General features: G+C 35.8%; 1 protein-coding gene and 5 non-coding genes across 13 annotated transcripts; 5 read left to right on the top strand and 1 right to left on the bottom strand.

The window, feature by feature from the left end:
• Positions 1-5,586: 5,586 nt before the first annotated feature.
• LARP7 (La ribonucleoprotein 7, transcriptional regulator) lies at positions 5,587-23,512 on the bottom strand. Of its 8 annotated transcripts, XM_015471493.3 has the most exons (14): positions 23,357-23,512; positions 21,537-21,858; positions 17,264-17,461; positions 17,011-17,111; positions 16,854-16,937; positions 16,559-16,723; positions 16,383-16,476; positions 15,963-16,310; positions 15,741-15,885; positions 13,686-13,834; positions 12,886-13,007; positions 9,434-9,593; positions 9,091-9,182; positions 5,588-5,924 (listed from the first exon to the last, which is right to left on the bottom strand). In XM_015471493.3, exons 3-14 carry the CDS (start codon positions 17,457-17,459, stop codon positions 5,844-5,846), a joined length of 1,737 nt encoding a protein of 578 aa, XP_015326979.1. In that variant the 5' UTR covers positions 17,460-17,461; positions 21,537-21,858; positions 23,357-23,512; the 3' UTR covers positions 5,588-5,843. The 8 variants fall into 8 exon arrangements, with proteins under 8 accessions (NP_001068652.2, XP_015326979.1, XP_024848865.1 ...); NM_001075184.2 differs by lacking the exons at positions 12,886-13,007; positions 21,537-21,858; positions 23,357-23,512 and adding exons at positions 9,793-9,896; positions 23,053-23,172 and having other exon boundaries at positions 5,587-5,924; XM_024993097.2 differs by lacking the exon at positions 21,537-21,858 and having other exon boundaries at positions 12,886-13,004; positions 15,963-16,307.
• MIR302B (microRNA mir-302b) lies at positions 14,773-14,847 on the top strand. Its single transcript, NR_031021.1, has one exon. It is a non-coding gene; the product is annotated as a microRNA mir-302b (primary transcript).
• Positions 14,916-14,983, top strand: MIR302C (microRNA mir-302c). The gene has a single exon (NR_031020.1). It is a non-coding gene; the product is annotated as a microRNA mir-302c (primary transcript).
• MIR302A (microRNA mir-302a) lies at positions 15,327-15,396 on the top strand. The gene has a single exon (NR_031019.1). It is a non-coding gene; the product is annotated as a microRNA mir-302a (primary transcript).
• Positions 15,504-15,573, top strand: MIR302D (microRNA mir-302d). Its single transcript, NR_031018.1, has one exon. It is a non-coding gene; the product is annotated as a microRNA mir-302d (primary transcript).
• On the top strand, positions 15,630-15,697 carry MIR367 (microRNA mir-367). Its single transcript, NR_031319.1, has one exon. It is a non-coding gene; the product is annotated as a microRNA mir-367 (primary transcript).
• Positions 23,513-23,538: the final 26 nt, after the last annotated feature.

Here is a 23,538-nt window from a genome sequence, read left to right on the forward strand (position 1 = left end):
GATAAAGTTCTATCAATTCACAATACAGCATATTACCCCTTTAACCCTATCCCTGACCACACTGGGTAATACTAATCTTTTTTGTCAATCTAATCAATCCATAAAAGGGCAGAACACTTTATTTTCATTTTCTAGATTACTAATGAATTTATGGGTCTGTTCATTAAGTTTATTGGCCATTTATATTTCGTTCAGTTCAGTCGCTCAGTTGTGTCCGACTCTTTTACGACCCCATGGATGGCAGCATGCCAGGCCTCCCTGCCCATCATCAACTCCCAGAGCCTTCCCAAACTCATGTCCACTGAGTCTGTGATGCCATCCAACAATCTCATCCTTTGTCACCCCCTTCTCCTCCTGTCTTCAATCTTTCCCAGCATCAGGGTCTTCTCCAATCAGTCAGTTTTTGCATTGGATGGCCAAAGTACTGGAGTTTCAGCTTTAGCATCAGTCCTTCCAATGAATATTCAGGACTGATTTCCTTTAGATTGACTGGTAGGATCTCCTTGCTGTCCAAGGGACTCTCAAGAGTCTTCTCTACCACCACAGTTCAAAAGCATCAATTCTTCGGTGCTTAGCTTTCTTTATAGTCCAACTCTCACATCCATGCATGACTACTGGGAAAACCATTCACTAGATGGACCTTTGTTGGCAAAGTAATGTCTGCCTTTTAATATGCTGCCTAGGTTGGTCATAGATTTTCTTCCAAGGAGCAAGCGTCTTTTAATTTCATGGCTGCAGTCATCATCTGCAATGATTTTGGAGCCCCCCAAAATAAAGTCTGCCACTATTTCCATTTTTTTCCCATCTATTTGCCATGAAGTGATGGGCCAGGATGACATGATCTTAGTTGTCTGAGTGTTGAGTTTTAAGCCAACTTTTTCACTCTTCTCTTTCACTTTCATCAAGAGGCTCTTTAGTTCTTCACTTTCTGCCATAAGGGTGGTGTTATCTGCATATCTGAGATTATTGATATTTCCCCCAGCAATGTTGATTCTAGCTTGTGCTTCATTCAGCCTGGCATTTCTCATGATATACTCTGCATATAAGTTAAATAAGCAGGGTGACAATATACAGCCTTGATGTACTCCTTTCCCAATTTGGAACCAGTCTGTTGTTCCATGTCCAGTTCTAACTGTTGCTTCTTGATCTTGACATGCATACAGATTTCTTAGGAGGCAGGTCAGGTGGTCTGGTATTCCCATCTCTTTTAAGAATTTTCCAGTTTGTTGCGATCTACACAAAGGCTTTGGCATAGTCAATTGTTTTTGTGGAACTCTCTTGCTTTTTCGATGATCCAACAGATGTTGGTAATTTGATCTCTGGTTCCTCTGCCATTTATATTAATACTTGCTAATCCTTACTCACTTTTCTATTGGTCTTTCCTCGTTGGTTTATAGTATTAAAAAATAAAACACTTTTCTTAAGACCAAGCCCTGTTTAGTCAAGACAAATCCAAAAACTTCTGCTAACATAAATTATATTCCATACCTTTGGAGCGGAGTGAAGCTTTAAGTACTGCTACAGAAAAGAATCATGAAAAACTAACAGTGCCTTTAGTAGTTGCAAATCTCAGGAAGATGGACCACATTTAGAGATTCTTAATTCCTGACCCTGAAGTCTCTACTTAGATGATGATACGGTCTATATTACAAATCCTGACTCTTGCTTTGGATTACCTCAGACCTATCTGTGATGACTTAAAAGAATGTTCAGTTTTCGTTTTGTTTCCTTCAACAGTGGAAGAATATTCTCAAAGTACAAAAAGCTGAACATTCTTGTGCACTGGGCTGCCATGAACAGTGGGCAGATTGTGCACTGCACAAATCCAAGAACACCGTTCACATTGTAACCTATGCAAATACTGCCATCAGTGTAAGACTTGTGCCTCTCTAGGAATAAGGCAGCCTTGTTGGTGTACTAACATTAAGAAGGTCAACAGACAAGTGTGGACTAAGTACAAGTGACAGTGTTGACTCTTTCTTAGTGTAACTCTTTCCTAGCTTTTCATTCCAGTTGCTTTTCTCTATTATGAACTTTCTGAGGCATTTTTTAAAATGTGTGATTTAAAAACAAGGACCTACCCGTATAGCATAGTGAACTGTATTCAGTATCTTGTTAATAACTTATAATGGAAAGGGATCTGGAAAATATATATACATATATCACTTTGCTATATACCTGAAACTAACACAACATTGTAAATTAACTGTACTTCAATTTTTAAAATCGCTTAAAAAAATAAGGAAATTCAGGGGAAAAAATTTTAAATGAATAGTATAACTTTGCCACAGAAGCTCTCTTAAATCCAGAGAGAGGTAAGGAACCAAGATAGCACAGAAGTATGTCTTAAAAAACACAAACCAAGGATGTGGTTATTAGCATGTGGAATTCTCTAAAATCAGATAGGAAGTCTGCCGAGTTTCTGAGAAATTACTACTGCCTAATAAATTCATGAACCTAAAAGTATAGTTTATTTTTTAAAGAATAGTATTGCTTTTTTTTGAAGATGATATTTATTTAAGGTTGTGATTGGCTGTGAAGAACAGACTCAACTCATGCTAACTCAAGAAAGATTTCTGCTTACAACTCTATCTTCTGGGTATCAAAATCAAGAAATGAAGTACAGACAGGACTCACAGGTTTCAGAAGGAGAAATCAAGTTCTGTTAACAGCAGATTAAAAGATAAGGCTCTAGGAATTCCCTGAGGGGCCAGTGGTTGACTCTGCTTTCATTGCCATGAGGCCATGTTCGATCCCTGGTGAGGGATCCCACAAGCCATGTGGTGGGGCCAAGAAAAAAAAGAAAACAAAGATATAGCTCTGTAAAAATATAAAATATCTATAAAATAAAAGTGCCATAAACCAAATCAAAAGGCAAGAGATTGAATGGGAGAAGATATTTATGAGAATGCAATAACTGTTGCTGGCAGTGAAAGTCTATACAGCATTTTTGGACTATTTCAGTCACGTTATATAAAATAGATTTCTCCCAGCAATCTTTATTCCAGAAATCCATCATGAAGACATACACATGTCAACAAAGGTGGGGGATACAATGTTCATTGCAGCATTGCTTTTAGTAGTAAAACAGAGCAGACAACTACAAGTCCAGTAGAAGCACAGTTAAATTGCAGTACATCTCTACTACAGGATGCAAAGCACTGGTTAAAAAGGAAATAAGGAAGGAAGAAAAGAAGTTGGCAAGAGGTTGGGAGAAAGGGAGGTATCCTAATCATTAAATGTGTGATCTTCGGAATAAGAGAAACTGCGTTTAAGTCCTAGACTAGCTATCTATTACGACCTTTGGCAAGTGCTTCAGCTTCTTCATTTTTAAAGTGGTGATACCACTGGCACCTGCTTCACTGAGGTAACACAGCAAACAACCTACCGATGACAACAGCCAATACGGTTTTCTTTGTGAAAGTGATACGGAGCTACTGCAAGGTGCTTAAATCAGTACTGCAGTTAAGGGAAGCAAACCCCACTGACACGCACAGACAGGCGTGTAGCACACTTGAAAAAAAAGGAACATGAACACCGAGAATCAGCGACTTGAAAGAGAAAATATCCTTTATGCAACTAAATCAATCTCTGATCCTGGGGAACATCCTGAAGCACATATTCAACTCACATTTATTAATCAGCTACTATGTGCTAAGTGTTGGATAAAGAAGGGAATATACTTACCTGAAGGATCAAAGGTTATATATCTTGAAAGATCATGCAGAATCAGGACTCTGCTTTCAGGAACCTATCCTGTATCATCTAGACTAATTGTCCTGTTACTTATATTGTACTGCCAGTTTATATTGTTGACTTGCCAGTTTCCCTCAAGGCTGTAAATTCCCTAAAAGCAGGGAACCTTACCTTTTCTTCACGTCTCTCAAATCTACAGTGTGAGTGTCTGATGTGTTAGTTAGTGTTAATGTTAGTCGCTCAGTCATGTCCAACTCTTTGCGATCCCATGGACTGTAGCCTACCAGGCTCCTCAGTTCATGGGATTTTCCAGGCAAGCATACTGGAGTGGGTTGCTATTTCTTCCTCCAGGGAATCTTCCCGACCCAGGGATCAAACCCAGGTCTCCTGCACTGTAGGCAGATGCTTTACCATCTGAGCCACCAGGGAAGCCGGGGTCGATTAAGTATTCCTTTAGTTAAGTGAACTGAAGAATAAATGCAAGAATGAATGAATGAAATTTTCTCCCCCTCCATCTTTTTCTGTTTGTCCCTAGGACTTATCTAACATTGTGTAATTTTTACTTATTTTTATTTATCGTCTCTATCTACTGCTGGAATATAAGCACCATGAGAGAGGGATCTTTGATTTACTTCACTAATGCCTCCCAAGTGCTACAATAGTGTCTTAATTAGGCTTTCCTGGTGGCTCAGACGGTAAAGTGTCTGCCTACAATGTGGGAGAGCCAGGTTTGATCCCTGGGTAGGGAAGATCCTCTGGAGAAGGAAATGGCAACCCACTCCAGTACACTTGCCTGGAAAAATCCCGTGGATGGAGAAGCCTGGTAGACTACAGTCTATGGGGGTCGCAAAGAGTCGGACACGGACTGAGTGACTTGACTTTCTTTCTATCTTGTTTTAAAGACTGCCAAGGGGAGAATTTCTGAAAGTTTACTTGATAACCTCTCCAAAGTCACCTATGACAGCCCTCCTTGAAATTAACTGAATTCTTGAGACATACTCCTACTATTGATTATTCTAGATCAACCGGAGCATATGTAGTCATAATCCTTATAAGAGGGTTTAGCAACAATTTACTGATCATTCTTTTTCTTCATGAGTGTGTATGCTAGCTTTTCTTCGTGGGGAGAGAAAAACTAGTGAGTCAGTGGCAACCTGCCAGCATGCCTATTTTTGGTAGTAAGCTGCTGCTACCCCAACCTGATGCAGCCAATTTACTTAAATCTCTGGCCCATAGGAGTGAACAGATTCTTGATTCTTTGCCTCCCACAATGCATCCAAGGGATATCCAAGTTAATCCCCCACTGCTGGACAAAGCTGATGGGACTAGAAATGGGTCTGTAGACCAAGGAAATGAATCCCAAGGTTATCCAGAGTACTTTCCTGATATCCTGATGAGAGATTAAGATGCCAGTCATGTACATCCCTGGACATTCAGTTCTAGGAAGGCCTTCAACACTCCCTTCTGTGATTTTCCTGAATAAAATGATACACTTCAATTATACCAAAGGCTGGTTCCCAGAAGATATTTTTTTCTGTGTTTACAGCATCTGGTACATTTTATTTTGTCTAATCAAAATAAAATGTTTACTTCATTTATGAAAACAAACTTAGTATGTTTAAAACATTTAAATTGCAAACAGTTCATATAGTCAGTTCAATGGAAGCTCGGACAGGCAAAGTACAATAAACAGAATGAAATACCACACACATGTCTCTGTATAAATCAACATGAAAGGATATCTAAGATATTTCAAATGGAAAAAGCAAGTTACAAAATAAAAAGCACAATGAGCATTCTCTGTTAAACATTTCCCCCAAGCTATTTATTTAGATAGTATTATTTTTGCATATATGTTGTTTTCGTAATATAAAAACATCAAACTTAATGATAATTTCAAACACATTTATTTTCTAAATCACCAGGTTTATTTGTGTCATATAATTTCAACAAATGCAACGTTTACAGAAAAACTGTGGTAAACAATGTAACTGTGTCCAGGAAAAGTATTTACAAGTCAAAGAACAAGTATTTAATTAAATGTAGGTTTTAGAAAAACATTATGCATTATCACCATAAAAAAAAGATATTCCTAAGAATAGCTCTAGTATCCAGTGAAATCTGAAGAGGTACACAAAAAATTTTTTTCAGTCATATTCAGAAAATCTTATGTGTTGACTTGCTTGTTGAGTCTTTTCGAGTCTAATCTTTTCAGCTTTGGTGATTAACTACAGAGAAAAAAATCAGAAATTAGAAGGAACTGGATACCTAAAAACAGAAAGATAATTATGACTAGAAAAATCTCACAACTATTACCTTGAATAAAATTTTTTAAAAAGGGGAAGAGGAAAACAAATGAGATAATTAAGCTCAGGTCAAATCAGTTACAGAGAGAACTACTAAATTAGAGCTTATTAAATATAGTAGATATTAAATTTTTGAATTATCTAAGATCCTTGCATTTTAGTTCTAGACTACTAAAATTTTTTCAATTAAAAATAACCAATAATTTGGTTATTAATTAATTAATAAATAACCATAATTCCACCAACATGGACCTACTATTCAGTATAGGGAATGCTCCTCAGTATTCTGTAATAACCTAAATGGGAAAAGGATCTGAAAAAGAACACATGTATATACGTAGTAACTGAATCACTCTGCTATACACCTGAAACTAATACAACACTGTTAATCACCAATGTGCCAATATAAAAGTAAAAAATTTTTTTTGACATTTTAGGAGGGTTGAGGACCAATCTTTGTTTCATCATATCCCTTTGGGTTTGAGTATTAAGACACTTTGCTTAGAAATTTGAGAAATATTCTAAATAAGGATCTGCTATTAAAAGTACTTATTATTACACCCTTACATAAATAATCAAAAATTTTAAAGAAGGCAAATGAAATTATGCAGAATGAAGAAGACCATTTAAAAATGCCCAAAAGCTTTCTTGATAGAAAAACTAAAGTAGCATATTTAGCTTTGGAGGAAATGAAAATCTTAGTCTCTTATAAACACAGATTCTAATTACTATTCATTAAAATAGTTTTTTTCAACTGGTGATAAGTGGTCATGGCAGGAAGTCACCATTATTTATTTTTCATTTTTTTTTATTGTGGTAAATTTTTAGGAAGTCACTTTCAGATTAAACTAAACGCAAACTGATCAGTGGAGTCAAAATTTAAGTGTTTAAAATCACAACCATATACTTTTTGCAAATTTTATGAATTCTATCTTTATCTGTTTAATAGCTGACCTGTCAGTACTTTATAAAGCAAAGATGATTTTGATGAAAACAACAAAAAATTCAAATGTGCTCTACAAGCTAAAGAAAAATGAGAAAAGCCTCACTGTGTCTCTAAAGAAAAATGAGAAAAGCCTCACTGTGTCTCTAATACCTGTTATCTAATTTTACTAAAATGCTCAACGTGATAGGGTACACTAGAAAAATTTGATTGAGGTAGAATGAATGAGACCCCTTAGGGCATGTCTTTCCTTCATCTTACTGATCTTTTGTTACAGGTCTTAATTTATCTGCACTTGATTTTTATATGTCAAAATATCATACATAGAAAACAAAGTATTTCTTTATCACTTGTCTTTTAATTCTATACAAACTGAACAGAACTTAGAAAAGTGTCCCCAGTAGCTCTCTCCTCCATAAAGTGAAAAAGAAGAACCAGGATTTTCTATATAAGTATTTTTCTTTCACTCAAGTATACTACTGTGGAAACAGTAAAATGGCATGCCAGTGAGGTATTTACACTATACTTTTGGCTGTTAATTTTTTCTAAACACTTATTTTCTATTACTAATATGCTTGCTTGCTTCCTGTACTCCAGCTACACTGGCCTCCTAGTCTGATAATCTCCCTTCAAGACCTCTGTACTCTCAGTTGCCTCAGAGAGTAAAGTGGAGCACCTAAATTCTCCTGGCTTGTCTGCTCACTTCCCTAAAGTCTGCTCTACGGTCACCTTTGTAGAGAACTTTCCAAGGAACCTCATCTGATGTACCCCATTATACTTTTGAGTTTTCTGCACAGCACTGGTCATCATCTGACCTATATTAACTCTAAGCCTCATGAAAGAAGGAGACCTTGTTACTCATGGCTAGACACTCAGTTCTTACACAAACCAATACCAAAAATGTTAATTAAATGAATTAACAAAGTAGTAAACTAATAACCTCCTCTCCTCTGAGAAGCTAGGTTGTGTGGAACCTTTTTTCATTTTATGAAATGAGCAAACTAGTACTTTCATTGCTTTAGCTACAATTCTATACTTTCAGATGACTGCTCACCATACAAATCATGCTAATGATAAAAGCCTGATCCTGTTAATCAATACATGAGAACTCTTCAATTCAATGATAGAACTACTCACTGGTTTCAACCCAATTTATAAAATTCTCTGTCAATGTTTATTTCCTTGTCTCAAATTTAATTTATACAGATGGAGTCTTTCTTAAAAACAAAACTGCTTTTTTCTAGTTTTAAAAATACACACAATTCAAATGATATTTTACACCAATTAGAAGGAGAAATATTACTTAACAAAGTGATTTCAATTGTGAGTTCTGGATTAATGATTTTAACATTTAAGTTAATCAAAGCTTAAGTAGGCTTTGAAATTAACACCTCATAGACCTGAAAGAGTCCTTAAAGAGGAAGGAGGCCTCTCTATCTCAACAAATTCAGTCTGCATTCATGGAAAGAGAATTAACAAAGATCAGTAGAAAACCTCCTCCCAAGTCATTTTAAATTCCAATGAATCCTAGGAGATGCAAGACTAATGAAAAAAACTTGATTTTCCAATTAAAAAAAAAAAAGAATTTTATACATAGGAACAATTAACAAACCCAGAACACAGGAAGTATGATCTTTCATAAAATAATGCACATACATCTTTTTGGATTTTATTGATTTTTACAGTATACAATTAGAAATTGATAATATTAATTATTTTGTGCCCTATTTTGCTCTAAGCACTTTAAGATGTACTTTTACACGTATAACATTTTTAAAAAGAATAAACAGCTTACTAGCAATAATAAACATCTGATAAATTCTTAAGTGTCATTTAAAGTAAAATTATTAAGAGACTTGCTTTAAATTATTTTTTTTTTTCTATAAACTATTTAATGAACTAATTTAAGCTTGTTTATTTCCCTTGTCAGCTATTCTAGAGAAAAAGGAATAAAGCTTACCATCACTATTGGGAATAATATGCATAGTTTCTGAATCTTATCTGTGGAGACTCATATCTTTAAAAACTACACTCTAAATACACACTGTGCTTTTTACCATTAAGACAATCTTTAAATAATCATTTACCACAAAGTTATGAAAGAAAACAGCCAGAAACTGAAATTACAAAGTATGAACTGATTACCTTCTCAGTGCCTCTTTTCTTTTCACGAGGTTGGTTAAGTTTGGCCTGCCTATCTACCAAAATCTTCTGCCAATACCTCTGTTCATGATCACCTTTAAGAAAACAAACACACATAAACATGCTTATCACTGAACATAAGGATACAGATGAAGAAACACATCCACAGCTTTGTATTTTCAGTAGAACCGGAACAGTTGTCCGAGTTATTTAATGCCTTTTACGTATATTAGTGTAGAGAAACCTCCCCCTAGTTTTTCATCTGCCAAACTCGGAAATTATAAAACAATCACCCCAAAATAAGCATTGTTAAAAAAAAAAAAGAGAAGGTTCTATAAAGTTTTACCAGAAAGAATCTCTAGTTGCCAGCAGTGTTTCTTTTTAATTTCCGAATGTGCAGTTACTACTGCTTGAGCATCCTCAGGAGTTTTAAATCTAGCATGGCATTCTGTATCTCCTTCCAGCAAATCAACATAAACAACTTCTGAGATTGCTGCCAAAGTATCCTGCATTAGAATTTAGAAGGGCTTAAAATAAATAATAAAAACATTTGATTATAATTCTAAAATTATTCCAGTATAGGACCTATTGTAAAATTGAGCCATGTATCATTTCAAATGAGGAGTAACTATTTCATTTCAGTTAGCTTCCAAGATATATACAAATGGAGAATTCCTTGGCAGTCTAGTGGTTAGGACTCTTCACTCGCACTTCCAAGGGTACAGGTTCAACTTCTGGTCTGGGAGCTAAGATCCCATAAGCTAATAAGATGCCCAAAACAGACCCCAAACCAAAAACCAAACCACCACCTAAAAAAAGACCTCAAACAAAAAGAAAAAAACAAATGCTCTTAGAAATAGACTTGGACAAAGTTGAGTACCAATTTAACATCAACTCTAACAACTTTCTTTCATTCAACAGTATCTTTAAAATCATGCTAGATGGGAATATGGCATAAGGCAAAAAAGATCTATAATACAGAATGTACAGACACTTTCCTCTAACACTCAAATTTAGAAGAAGGGTTCCATGTCTGGGTGTAAAGAGTAAAATAAAAAACAAAACTGAAATGGCATTAAGGAAGAAGTTGTGTTTCCACTTACCTGTATAAAATCACTTAGGACTTAAAATATATGCAAACTTTTTATAACCACTTGTGAAAAATGTTTCAAGGAGCACAGAAAGAAGCTTGGTTCTCAAGTTGTCTATGGGAATACAGATGGGGCCAGAGTTTTTACTCTGATAAAACATCTAAGCAACCTCTTCGAGTCACGTAGCAATGAGAAGTTTTACCTATAAGGCCTGCTGTGAAGGCAAATTAACAAGATTCCTGCATTCCCAAGTCATTTTTTTTTTTCACAGCAGGTTCTACAGTGTCAGCAAGGTAATTATGCAGGAATGTTACACTAATTCTTAATTCAACAACTTCCATTCATAAAGCTAAAGTAACTGAAGGTTCCCAACTGAAAAGAAAAAAAAAAAAAAAAAAAAGCCCTACCTACCTCAACTCCTTCAGTTTAAACCCAAAATTTCAAGGTGCAACTAATTTAGATTATTTATTAAAAGAAATATTTATTTGGCCACGCCTCTTGGCTCGTGGGATCTTAGTTCCCCAACCAGGGACTGAACCCAAGTCTTTCACAGTGAGAGCTTGGAATCCTAACTACTGGACCACCAGAGAATTCCCTAGATTACATTTTGATGTTGAATTTTAAAATTCTGAATTACAGAAAGAACTCAGCAATACCTGGAAAGGTTACTTCATAAGAAAAGTGCCTTAGTTAATAATAAAAAATAAGTAGTAAAAATCCATGCTTATATATTAATACAAGCCAGGTACTAAGTCTTAATTTATCCCAACAGTTAAAACACTGCCTATCACAAAATAGACACTTTATAGGCAAATTCAATTTAAAAACTGAAAACTGGAGAGAAATATACTTGCCAATTCTTCCCATTTCTCTATCTAGTTAATGAGTTTTTAAACACAAAGAAGGAAATATAAGGTATTAAGTGATGAAATTTGAATGTGTTTATTGGTAGTAATGAGAGTTTTGTAACTGATATATTTACTAAATATCCATTATAATGTCAGGCTAATCTCCAGATTTAAAACCCTTCTTAGAATGACAAATTAACCTGGCAATCACATGGGAAACTCAGAGACAGCAGTAAGAATCATAGCTCAGTTTTTGTTCCAGCAAAATGTAAGTAATTAATAACTTGCTTAATGCACTTATTTTATGATTTTGGTGATCAAAAATGAATTTGTAATTGACATAATTACCATTTAGATAATAAAATCTCTCTGATAAATATAATTAAACCTATTCCAGTTATTCAAAATAACAAACTTTAAGTAGTTTTTCTTTTAAAACTTGGGCCATCTGACTAACCACAGCAGCATTTACACTTCAATGTTTTAATCCTTCTTATTGCAAAGTCTATTTTGCTACCAAATTTTGAAGTTCAAGCTAGTATATCAATTTGGGATTGACCAAATTCCTAATCAATACTATAGTGAGAGTCTAGATTTACGTCTTAGTGACAGCTACAGGATTTTAAGGAATAGGGTTTCAGATAAACAGTGCTTACGGATGGTTACAATGAGCAACTTTAATGGTAACAGAAGTTAAAAAATGTTGACTGGTAACAGTCTATGGAAAACCAAAACAACATACCACATGGTGCTGACCTCAGCGTATTTATAAATATACTTGCTAGTTACAGAACACATTGCATAGTTTAAGAAGAAAGTGTTTCACTTAAACGGATGACAAAATTTAAAAGTAAATAGGGTACTCCACCTAAAAAGAGTATGTGAATAACAAATATTGCCATGCTAGTACAAAATGCTGTAGAGGATAAACTCTATAAAGTGAAAAAAGACAAGAACAGCAGGGATAGGAATTTAAAGTGTAAACTATAAATTTTTGGAGATTTTCAAAATACTTTACACTTTCCTGTAATTGTTTCAAAAATTTTAAAATAATCGATGTGGACTGAAAATACCAAAAAATTTTTTGGAATAAAATTTTTAAAGGCTCTTCTTGCCAAAAACAACAACCCTGCATTTTTTTCAGGAGAAAATTTCAATTCTCAAGAGGATTCATTAACAGACAAAAATAAACTAAGTCTACGGTAAGTGAAAAATATGCACACTATCCCTTTTATTTCAAAATAGTTCTGATTTTTTTTTTAAGTCACAAAATCTTTCAGGAATCTATTGAAAACTAAAAGCTCTAATGAAAACAAATCACAAATTCTCTAGTTTGCTCCAAATAAGACAACAGCAAATAGTTACAGTTTTATTTTAGAAACAATCACAAACCAACTTTAGTGTTAGTTCAATCTTTATGAAAGTTTTATCCCTAAGTATTGCCCCAAAATCTAGTTTCTGTGGATTTTTCTGAAAAACAGAAAAGGTCCCCTGAGAAAACGAATATTGGGAAAGCATTTTACTTAATCTCCTCTTTTGCTATAATAACTACAGTAGGGTTTCATCTGTTTCCTATACACAATCATTGGGCCACCAATAAAAATAGCACAAATTGCTGTTTTCCTATAAAAGGATTAAACTAAATTCACTATAAATTTGATTCAGTGAGGAGTTTCAGGTATCAGAATTTGCTTCAAGTCAGACTTAAAGGGTTATTATGGAATCAACCCAATGAGCAGTTTACCACAAGAGAACAAATCCTAATTTGATTTGCCTCATTTTCCATATTCAAAACACTTTCACATGGGGGTTTTTAAGAAGAAAGAGAAACAACTATCATGGGGATTCAAAAGCATTACCCTGACTTGTTTCCTGCCAGGTAAAGGCTCGGTGCTAACGATCTTCACAATCACACCACTCACAAACTGCGGTCCTGCTGAATTAACTTTCTCCTGAGGACCACACTCTTCACTGTTTGCTGCTGATGCAAAAAGAAAAAGACCAGGAAAATACCTCTTACTTTAATAATTTAACGCTTATAGGCCTGCTCTAGAGTATCAATAATGGTCTCCCAGCTTTATTTAAGTAATTTAAACTTACTCATAAGGCCATTATGTTGTAAGTTATACTATTTATTACAGATTACCATAAAGTAAAATACAGAAACCCTTATTATTGTAAATGCAAACTTCTACCCTTAGAACAACACGTTAAAAATCTTAAAAATGTCCCCTTTCACTGAACCAATAAATTGTTTTACTCATAAAGAAATAAACAGGCATAGGTATACCATTACAATTCAAATGTGGAAATTTATATTTTCAACTTATGGGAATTTAAAATATAAATATCAAAGATCATCTTTGTTTCTACAAATGTGATGAACTACAGACTAGGCACTCATCACTAATTTTGATTACTAATGAAAACTGTATAGAGAAAATTTACGTGATTAAAAAAGATTCAGTTTAAAATGAGCCCTTCAAATATTTTTAGGTTAAGGATAAATCATATCTGGACACTTGAGAAATCAGTAATTGCTCTAATAACAACCACTATACAATTGAGTTTCAAAAACTAAAATTTATCTTACAATAACTCAGTGCGTTTTAGCATAAGTACAATATAATGCTACAAAAACTATCATATTGATGCTTACTTTTTTCATTTTTCATTCCGGAATTAGTAGGTACTCCATTTGTTTCCATTTCTGATTGTGATTTTATTTGGGATATTGTTTTTTTTAAAGAAGCCATGCTGGCTTTTTGCAGTGCTAAATACTCTTTCTTCAAATCCAACCATTCTGTTCTGTAGTGAAAATAATTGTACTTTTAAACAGTGACAACAGATCATTAAATAAAAAGTAAGTCTCAAAATATAGACAGTGACTTTTAACTACTCCTTCTCCCAAACTTTCTTTAAACACAGTTAAATTATCTCCTGAGTTCTAAGTCTATCTGGCAAACAAGAAAAGGGGAGTTCCCTCCGTCCCAACATTCAGATTAAATGTTTTATATTTGCTGATTCAATTCTTTAGTATTTTTCAAATATGTGAGTGACAAAAATAAAAGCACTGAGTTAACTAACTAGTAACATTTACTAGAAAAGTCAGTTAACTCTGGGTGAAAAATTAAAATTTTAAGATTTGTTAAACTGCTTCCAATTTGAAAGGTAACATTCCTCAGTATTTACAGGAGTCAAAGGAATTTCTAAGAAGAAAAAAAACACCCCATGGAAGCAATTTATTTATTTACATACATTTAACGTGTAGAGGTTTCTTCAAACAGCTAGAGCTCCTCCAGATAGAAACACAATGCCTCTCCTGGCTCTGCAGGAGCACTCATTGTTACCCTAATCTGTGCCATCAAACAAGCAGATAGGGGATTTTTTTTTTTTTTTAAAGAGGAGAATATCTGTGGTAATGGTTTTAGCTGTTAACATTGACATCTGTATACTTCAAAAAAAAAAAAAAATCCAGACCCACCCAGGACCATACATTCCCTGAGAGCTGATACATTAGAATAACAAAGGGCTCTTGTAATGATTCTCTGAGATAAAAAGGGAAAAGGAATTCAGGAGTTAAGAATAGTATAAATAGAAGTACCCGAAGTCCATGCCTTTTAACCCTCCAAGAGGAAAACTGGAATCTTTGGAAACTGTAATCCAGGAAAGTTAAGAAAGAAACTCTTGTAAAAGGTATGCCGTTTTCTTTCTTCTACTTATCTTCCACCTCTTGAGAAGATGGACTCCCTTTAACTTTAACATGGTAGTACTTTCTGTGACTTTTGAAATAGTAAGTGCTTCCATGTTTTAGTAGAAGTGAATCCAAATTATGCCCCTGGATACAAGATGGCAACTTTTATAATTTATCGAAGCTAAAAGGGGATCCCCTCTGCTTTAACATGGGGGTACCTGCTGTGTAAAGCAAAAGTAAGTGCTTCCATGTTTCAGTGGAGGTGTCTCCAAGTCAATACTTTAAAAGGATTTACGATCTGGTATTTTACAGAACAAACTGTTGAAACTGGCTATTAATGAAGCTCTGAAAGTAATGGAAATGTAGCATTGCTAAATTTCAAATAAAAGATAAAAAGTAAGTAGTCCTTTTAACGATGACATTGTTACCATTTTTTATCATTGTTATATCATTTTTATCATTGTTATATCATTTTTTATCATTTTATATCATTGTTACCATTTTGCTTAATGTAAGTTTGTCAGGCATTTATTCTGTTCCCAGACTATTTTCTAAATGTACTTTTCAGGTTAAAGAAAATTCACGATTTTTCCCAAGACTGGGCTCCCCACCACTTAAACGTGGATGTACTTGCTTTATAGCTAAAAAAGTAAGTGCTTCCATGTTTTAGTGATGGTAAGTCTTCTTTTTTCATTTTATCTTCAAGAAAATGCAAAGAGTACTTACTTACACTGCTGGTCTTTGGCATATTCAAGATGTATTTTTAAAGCTATTAAGGAATACCCTCTACTTTAACATGGAGGCACTTGCTGTGACTTCATAAAAAAATAAGTGCTTCCATGTTTTAGTGCGGTGGTTCCTTTTTAAACCTCAACATTGTGCAACTTCTGTGCAGATCATGGCTTCAGGCCATTACTGTTGCTAATATGCAACTCTGTTCAATTCAAATTGGAATTGCACTTTAGCAATGGTGATGGAGTGTGTCATTTGCCAACAATATAATTTGTACCGGTGACTTACTTTGATAGTACTCGTAATGGAATAACCTCTTCTCCCATTTTATGCCTCTCTTTATGTTTTTTCTTATGCTTTCTTTTTGCTTTCAGTAGGGATCCGTCTTTTATATCTCCAGTATCCTTTTCCTCTTCCGTAGAGACTTCTAATTCTAAATTAACAGAAATAAAGACATGAGTTAAGAAGAAACCCCTCCTTATCTAATCCTAAACATAAAGTCAGAAATACCTTTGTTTTCTTTACAAACTTCTGGAGCTTCTTTTTTAACGTCTTTCTGTGACACTTTCTTAACTTTCACTTTGGGAGTGAGGCAGTCTGCATCTTCAGAGCCGCTTCTTTTCCTCTTCCCTGCTTTGACTAAAGGTAAGCTGGATACTTCAGTTTTTTCTCGTTTTTTCTTTTTCTTTGTGGGTTGCTTTTGGGGTTCAGTAACCTCTACTTCAGAGCTCTCAGATGTGGTCCTTGATCTTTTCTTACAGCCACTTTCCTTGCTCGCGTCCATATTTGACTCCTTGGTCTGGATATTGTCGTCTTTCTTTGTTCGGCCTTTCTTCTTTTTTTTCTTTTTCTTTTCTTCTGTAACAATGTTATTTTATTTACTTATTTTACTTCATCTAAGTGTAAATAAAGTATTTAATAATAACTCACCAGTTACGCTGAGCGCAGGAATGGGCTTGTTTTTCACGGTCTTGGGAAATACACCAGGTTTTCTTGGTGCTTCCTCTGGCGGGTTATTAAGAAACTGAAATGAAATAAGCAAAATTTTGTTACTGTTTAAGACACTTAGTAATTTTCTTTCTCTTTCTTTTAGGTTGTGGACCTACCTCAATAGCTTTTGCAGCTTGTTCTTTTGTTTCAAATTCCACGAAGGCAAATCCCTTTGGGTCCCCAGTAGATTTATAATGTGGTATACTTATATAAACAACATTGCCACATTTCCCGAAGACTCTCTCAATCCAGCTGTGGTTAACATTTTTGGGAAGTAATTCCTATAATAAAATAGTAATAATAAATTGTTAAAAACCTTAACTGAAAATAAAGCTTTACTTAAATTCACTACTACTACAATGTTTCTGTTGGGTGACAACAGTTCTGAGCTTTTCCAGAAAAACTGCTTACCACATACACTGTCCGCTCATCCTCATCCTTTGGCCTTTCACCCAGTGGCTTTTTCCTCCTGATTCTGGTGCCTTCTAAATCCAGCTTTAAAACAGTACATAAAGTCAGTATTAATTAACAGTATCATGTGACACATAATATATGTAACAATTCTTACCTCTACAACAGCAGAACTTTTTAGTGCTCTGGCTATTAACTTTCCATCAGTGGTCAATTTTTTCATTTTGTTGAATGACACAAGAAGTGATATATCAACATCTAATGAAAACATAAATTTAAAAAAGTTTCAAAAACATTTTTAACTGTTTAATGTTTAATACACAGTGTATATTGTACATTATATGCAGCATATATAGATTAGAAGTAGATAGAGCTCTTACAATTTGTATAATACACTAAAGGAAACTTACATCCATCTCTAGATTTTTCTATCTGCTCTCGAAGAAATCTATCCTTGTGGAGATTTGCATCTCCAAACCAGAAGTCCACTTGCTTCACAATATCTGCAAGCACCTGTTTAACTCTAGACCGTTTCTTTTTTTCTTCTTTTTTCTTTTCTATGCTTTCTTCCATTGCCTTTTCTTTATTTCCACTTTCAGCTTCCATTTCTGTCAAATAGGAAGAAAAGGTAAATATTTTAAGTATTAGTGACATAAAAAATACTTAATTTAGCCTTTATCTGAAGGGAAATGGGCTCAAATATCTCTACCAGAGAACAAACTTCGGATATTTTCACTATTAGCTGTGGAAACTTTCATTTTGCCTGTTTATCTCCTATGTTAACAGCGTTTTTTCATACATTCGAGTATAAATAAGGAATGACAGACTGAAGTGTTCATTTCACAACCTCCAATGAGAGAAAAACACTTGATTTTTAAAACTGTTCTTTGCTTGCTGAAGTGTCAGTGAGATCTCTTATAATCAAGACTGCAAAGTTCTACACAGACAACTAATCTGTTTGCCCTCTTTTCTATTGCCCTTTTTAAAACCTTACTGTTTATCCTATATCTTTGTTTTGCTCACTGGTACATTCCCATTTCCTGGTATACAGTAATTCAAAAATCTGTTGGATGGTGTCATCTTAGTTGATACACTAAACTTACACACACACTAAAAATGAGTTAGCAAAGGCCTAACAGGAGGCCTGGGGTGATACTAAGACAAATGGGAAGTTTCATCTGTCTTCTCTGGTGCACTGGGGTGGGAGATGCTATTAGTTGGTATGCAGGCCTTGAGGCTGACCAGCATGACAATAGATTGGTGGGCTAAAGCTTTTGGGTATCAAGGTGACCAAAACACCATACTAGTCTTAGATAAGGGTAGGGGAAAGCAGTGGATTTGGGTTAATTGCTGTATTTGGGGAAGACTGGGACTACATCTCCAGAAGAGATGAAGATTCTGCCCCTACGCTTATCTTCTGTCTTATATCCTTTAAAGCTCAGTAAACAGTTATTAGATTAAAGCCTATTTGTGTCTCCTGAGTCTGTCAGCTATAATCTGAAAGTGCAGCAGTGATGCTGCAGATAGAAACAGATTTTGTTTCAAAGTGACATCCAGGAGGAGGGTACGAAGCCATTAATGCATTTCACTTCAAACCGCCAACTCAATGTGCATTCTCATCAAAGGAAGAGTATTTTGGCATTTTTAAAACAGGCTTCTGTTGGTCGGGTAAGCACTAATTTCTAAAACATAAGTAATTTATTTAGATGATGCTAGCCTAACTCATAAAATGGAAGTACATGCCAAAATTAACCATTAGAAAAACAATCAGGTGCTGCATAACCATTTATTTCTCACCTCACTCTCACTTCAACCCATCCTGTCAGGCTTTCCTTTCCATCATTCTAATGAAACTGAATACTAGGGTCTCCACTGTCTACCAGACCTCTCAGGAGCATTTGCAGTTGCTAACGCCCTCGCTGAAAACATTTTCTTCATTTGGCTTCCAGGAGTTGTCTTCTCCATTTCCTTCTCCGGACCCTCCGACTCTGTCTGCTCTACCTTTCCATGATGCTCAGGACTGCATTTAGTCCTGGGCTCCCTGATCTACACAGATGCCCTTTCAGAGGGTCTCTGGCTTTAAGCTCCATGGCTCTATATGTTGATGTTTAACAAACCTATCTGCCCCACTCCCGACTTATCCCATTATCTCCCCATTCCAACAGGCAAATACCCACCTGACCTCTTCACTTATTTATCTGAAGCATATCTCAAGCTTAAATTGAACTCTCAAATTTTAGTAAACCATGTTTTTTGCCTAGTTTTTCCCATCTCAGAAAATACCAGTAAAAATTGCTGAGAGGGCAAAAACACTGAAATCCTTCTTAATTCCTCCCTCACACCCCACAGCCAATTTATCAGCATTTCTGTTGGCTCTAGCTTTTCAAAATTCATATGAATTCTCATTTCTTCCATCACAACCACCTGTTCCAAGCTATCACGGGTGTCTTGCCTGCAGTTCAAACACATCCTCACATTTACTTGCTTCTACTCCTCTTCCATTATCAATTCTCCAGACAGCAGCCAGAATGATCATTTAAATATATAAGTAAAATGTCAATTTCTTGAACAAAATCCTCCAAAGGTTTCTTATCCCAATCAGAATAAAATGAAAAATCCTTATTGTGGCCTATAGGTCCTATTAGATCTGGCCTAGGGATTTCACTCTAACTTCATCACTTGCAACTTCTTTCAGGGTGCTCATTACAACCTCAACACACCATGGTTCCATTCCTTGAACAGTCTAATGCATTCCCACTTCACGGCTTTTTGTCCTGCTGTTCCCCAGCTTTCCTGTCACACCTGCAGGGATTACTTCCTTGTTCACCCAGGCCTCTGCAAATGTCACTTTTTCAAAGAGGCTTTCTCTTTCACCAAATCTAAAATATCCCTTCCCTGCCAACCATAACCCTACTCTCTCCCTCACTCACCACTTTCTATACTTATATCCTCTTATTCCTACCTGGAATTATAATTTTATTGCCTACCTGCTTCATTATAATATAAACACTACGAAGGCAGAGACTTCAGCTTGATCACAACCTTGGCATTTATTGAATAGTTAAGTAATATAACTAACAGTATCTAATAAACTGTCAAGTATTGAGCATTTCAAGTTATTTTGTAAGGGGGTAGAATTATGAACAAAATACAAATGTAGGCTATGATTGTCACTACAGAATTCACTATTAACTCTTCTGAAAAATCTATAAAGGGCAGATTACCACTTCTCCATTTGTTTTCATAGTCAAAGCCACCATCTAAGGAGATGGTGGACAGAACTACATAAACACAGAAAGCCACAAATCTCCAAGAAATCAGACTTTTCCCAGCATTCTCTTCTCAGCCCTGATACTCTCCTTCCTTCCTCATATATATATATATATATATATTTTTTTTTTTTTGGTGGCCTGGAGAATTAAGTTCAGAAAATCTTGCCCCATGTGAATAACACTCATCTGCAATTTTTAATCTTAAAAATCTGTAGAGAATCAAATATATCTTCATTTTTGAGTACGGATATGGATTAAACAGGAAATAAGCTATGGTACAAGTTCTCTTCCCTACCTACACATTGGTTTCAGAAGATCAGGAAGTTACATGATAGTCATAGTTTACTTTCTCAATGTCCTATGATAACAAATAGGTCATTCCAAACATTCCAAATCAAAGTTGTTATCTTTCTTAGCAATGTCTGTTCTGCTGTTCTCACCACCCTCATTTTATTTAAGGATGACATATTCTACTTAGTTAACCAGTCGAGCTATTTACTAGCTGTATGAATTTTGGGCAAGTTAACTCAACTTTCTACGATCTACAAAGTGGAATAAAATTTATACTGACATAATTGGAGAAGGCAATGGCAACCCACTCCAGTACTCTTGCCTGGAAAATCCCATGGACGGAGGAGCCTGGTAGGCTGCAGTCCATGGGGTCGCTGAGGGTCGGACACGACTGAGCGACTTCACTTTCACTTTTCACTTTCATGCATTGGAGAAGGAAATGGCAGCCCACTTCAGTGTTCTTGCCTGGAGAATCCCAGGGACGGGGGAGCCTGGTGGGCTGCCGTCTATGGGGTCGCACAGAGTCGGACACAACTGAAGTGACTTAGCAGCAGCAGCAGCAGCAATAGGGTTGTTGTAAAAATTAATCAAAATGAATAAAGCACTTTCCATTGCTGCTATACAGCACACAGTCAACAATATGTAACTGTTATTTATTATCATTTTATCATTTACCAATCTTTCATTAAGTCCTATCAATGTAACCTTTGGAATGGCTCTTATCTTCATTCAGTTCTCCACAACTACTGTTATAATAATATGGAAATAGTTTATAAATTGTTCGAGAAGTCATCCATCCTTCACAGAAGCTGTGTAACTTGTCTAAACACAGGTCTAATTTTGTGACTCTGATGTTAAAACTTTCAACAATAATAATTCTTTAGCATCTTTTGGTAACACAACATGTATTTTTAAAAAATTAAATGAATCAACTAGTTTCATAGGCTTTAAACAAAGAATAACAGTTACTGTGTAACACCAGTTACTTTACACACCTTGTTTTAAATCCTCATAATCCCTCTAGGTTGTTTCTCTTAACTTCTTTTTACAAAGGCTCAAAGGTTAAGTGACCTGGCTAAAGCTAGCTAGGTAAGTAAGCTCAGGTATGTTTAACTCTTACCCTGTTTACGTTTTAGTAGAACCTCTTGCAACCTCTTACCATGTAGTCTATGTTTTGACTCAGAAATCCTTTTTTTAAATTGTTAAAAAATTTTTTACAACGTTGTGTTGGTTTCTGCTGTACAACAAAGCAAATCAGCCATTTGTGTGTTTGTGCTAAGTCGCTTCAGCAGTGTCTGAGTCTTTGTGATCCTATGGACTGCAGCCATCCAGGCTCCTCTCTGTCCAAGGAATTCTCCAGGCAAGAATACTGGAGAGGGTGGCCATGCCCTCCTCCAGGGGATCTTCCTGACTCAGGGATCTAACATTGCATCTTACATCACCTGCAATGGGAGGCAAGATTTTTTTAACAGTAGCGCCACCATCAGTCATAAATATACATATATCCCCTCATTCTTGAGCCTCCCTCCCCTTTCTCCATCCCACTCCTCTAGGTCATCACAGAGCACCAGACTGGGCTCCCTATGTCATACAGCAACTTCTCACCAGCTATCCATTTTACCATGCTACTTTCTCCATTCATTCACTCTCTCCCTCCCCAGCCCCACTGTGTCCACAAGTCCATTCTCAACATCCTGGCTCAGAAATTCTTAACCTGAAATCCATGGAATTTAGGGTGGATTTCAAAAATTATTGTGAATCCCAAGAAATTTTCAAAGGTAAATTTTAAAGAAAAGGTGAAATCATGACTTTTCTACATTTATAAAATGAACACATGTCAATCATTTTATTTAAGTAATTAACCAGGGAACTAGTTAAGTCCTAAAAACCAGTTCAAAGGTGAACTCAAAAACTAGACAAGCATAAATACAAGCAAGCAAAAATATTGAAATGAACTTGTTAACAGATGCAACACTAACCAGGGCAATAACTCTGACTTATTTCAATTATAACTTACATAATTGTAACATAGCTCAGTGACAATGAAAAGCAGAGGTAAGCTGGAAAAGTAAGCCAGACACCTTTTATTTTGGCCATTTTAACCTCTTTCACAATTTTTCTTTAAAAGGTTATAGAAAATGTTTAGACATGTATATGCATTTTCCTGGGAGGCTCATTCATATCTTTTAAATCACATTTTAAAAGGAAATGGTGTGTCAAAAAGGTTAAGAACTATAGTTCTAGTCACAGCTGACTATCCAGCAGTGCCCACTTTCTTGTCTCTGCCTCTGCTTTAAATGAGTCTTCTCGTCTTCCTTGTCTTATCAACTCTTATTCAGTTTTCAAGGCCCAGGTTAAACGGCATCTTACTCTTTCTAGCTTTCTGCTAGCACATTTTCCCTAAACAATCGCCTCATCTGTTTCCCTTTAGGTATGTCTATTAACGCACTCAATAATACACTGTATTTTTTCTTCCTTCCATAACTGGATTTTCAGCTCTCTGATAGAGACAAAAGTTCTGAAAAAGGAAATGAGTTAATTTTATTTTTTGACTTAATTTTAAAATACAAGTCCACATTCGCTATCTGTTGGCCACCAAAACTCGAATCTGCGAAGAAAAGCAATTCCCCTTTTACCTACTGCCCCTTTAGGTACCCATCCTTCCTCGCGGAAGACGTCAAACGCGGGACTGCCCCAACCTTTCAAAACCGGACGACAGGCGCCCCCAATCACTAGAAAACTGGAACTGCAAGGGCTGCCGGAGAACTCTTGCGCGTGCGCACAGAGAACTAGGACACTAGGGCAATCGAACTGATGGGTGGGTGGGAGGGGGCGGGATGAGAAGGACCAGAGACGACAGAAAGGACTGCATAGAAAAACACTGAGAGTAATTGAGACCTCACCCAACCTGGGCTACCCTAGAGTCCACTTAGAACTTACTCTGTCCAATTCCCAAAACACAGGGCCAGAAACTGCGTTCTTCAGGTCTTCGCGTCCCCCGAACCTTATAGTCGTGGTTATTTTAGCGTCACATGAGCGACACTTCTTCCGAACGCCTTGGAAAAGATGGGCCCAGAGGCTGTGCGACCGTCATTTACGTCACAGGCGTAGGCTCGCTCAGC

The sequence above is a fragment of the Bos taurus genome, chromosome 6 (genome assembly GCF_002263795.3).
Source record: "Bos taurus isolate L1 Dominette 01449 registration number 42190680 breed Hereford chromosome 6, ARS-UCD2.0, whole genome shotgun sequence".
Lineage (NCBI taxonomy): Eukaryota > Metazoa > Chordata > Mammalia > Artiodactyla > Bovidae > Bos > Bos taurus.

Coding starts and splice junctions, on each gene's coding strand:
- LARP7 (XM_010805887.4), bottom strand. CDS start 17,459: ATGGAAGCTGAAAGTGGAAATAAAGAAAAGGCAATGGAAGAAAGCATA. Junction 16,938..17,010: donor AAAGTTCTGCTGTTGTAGAG/GTAAGAATTGTT, acceptor ACTGTTTTAAAG/CTGGATTTAGAAGGCACCAG. Junction 15,886..15,962: donor AGTTTGTAAAGAAAACAAAG/GTATTTCTGACT, acceptor CTGTTAATTTAG/AATTAGAAGTCTCTACGGAA.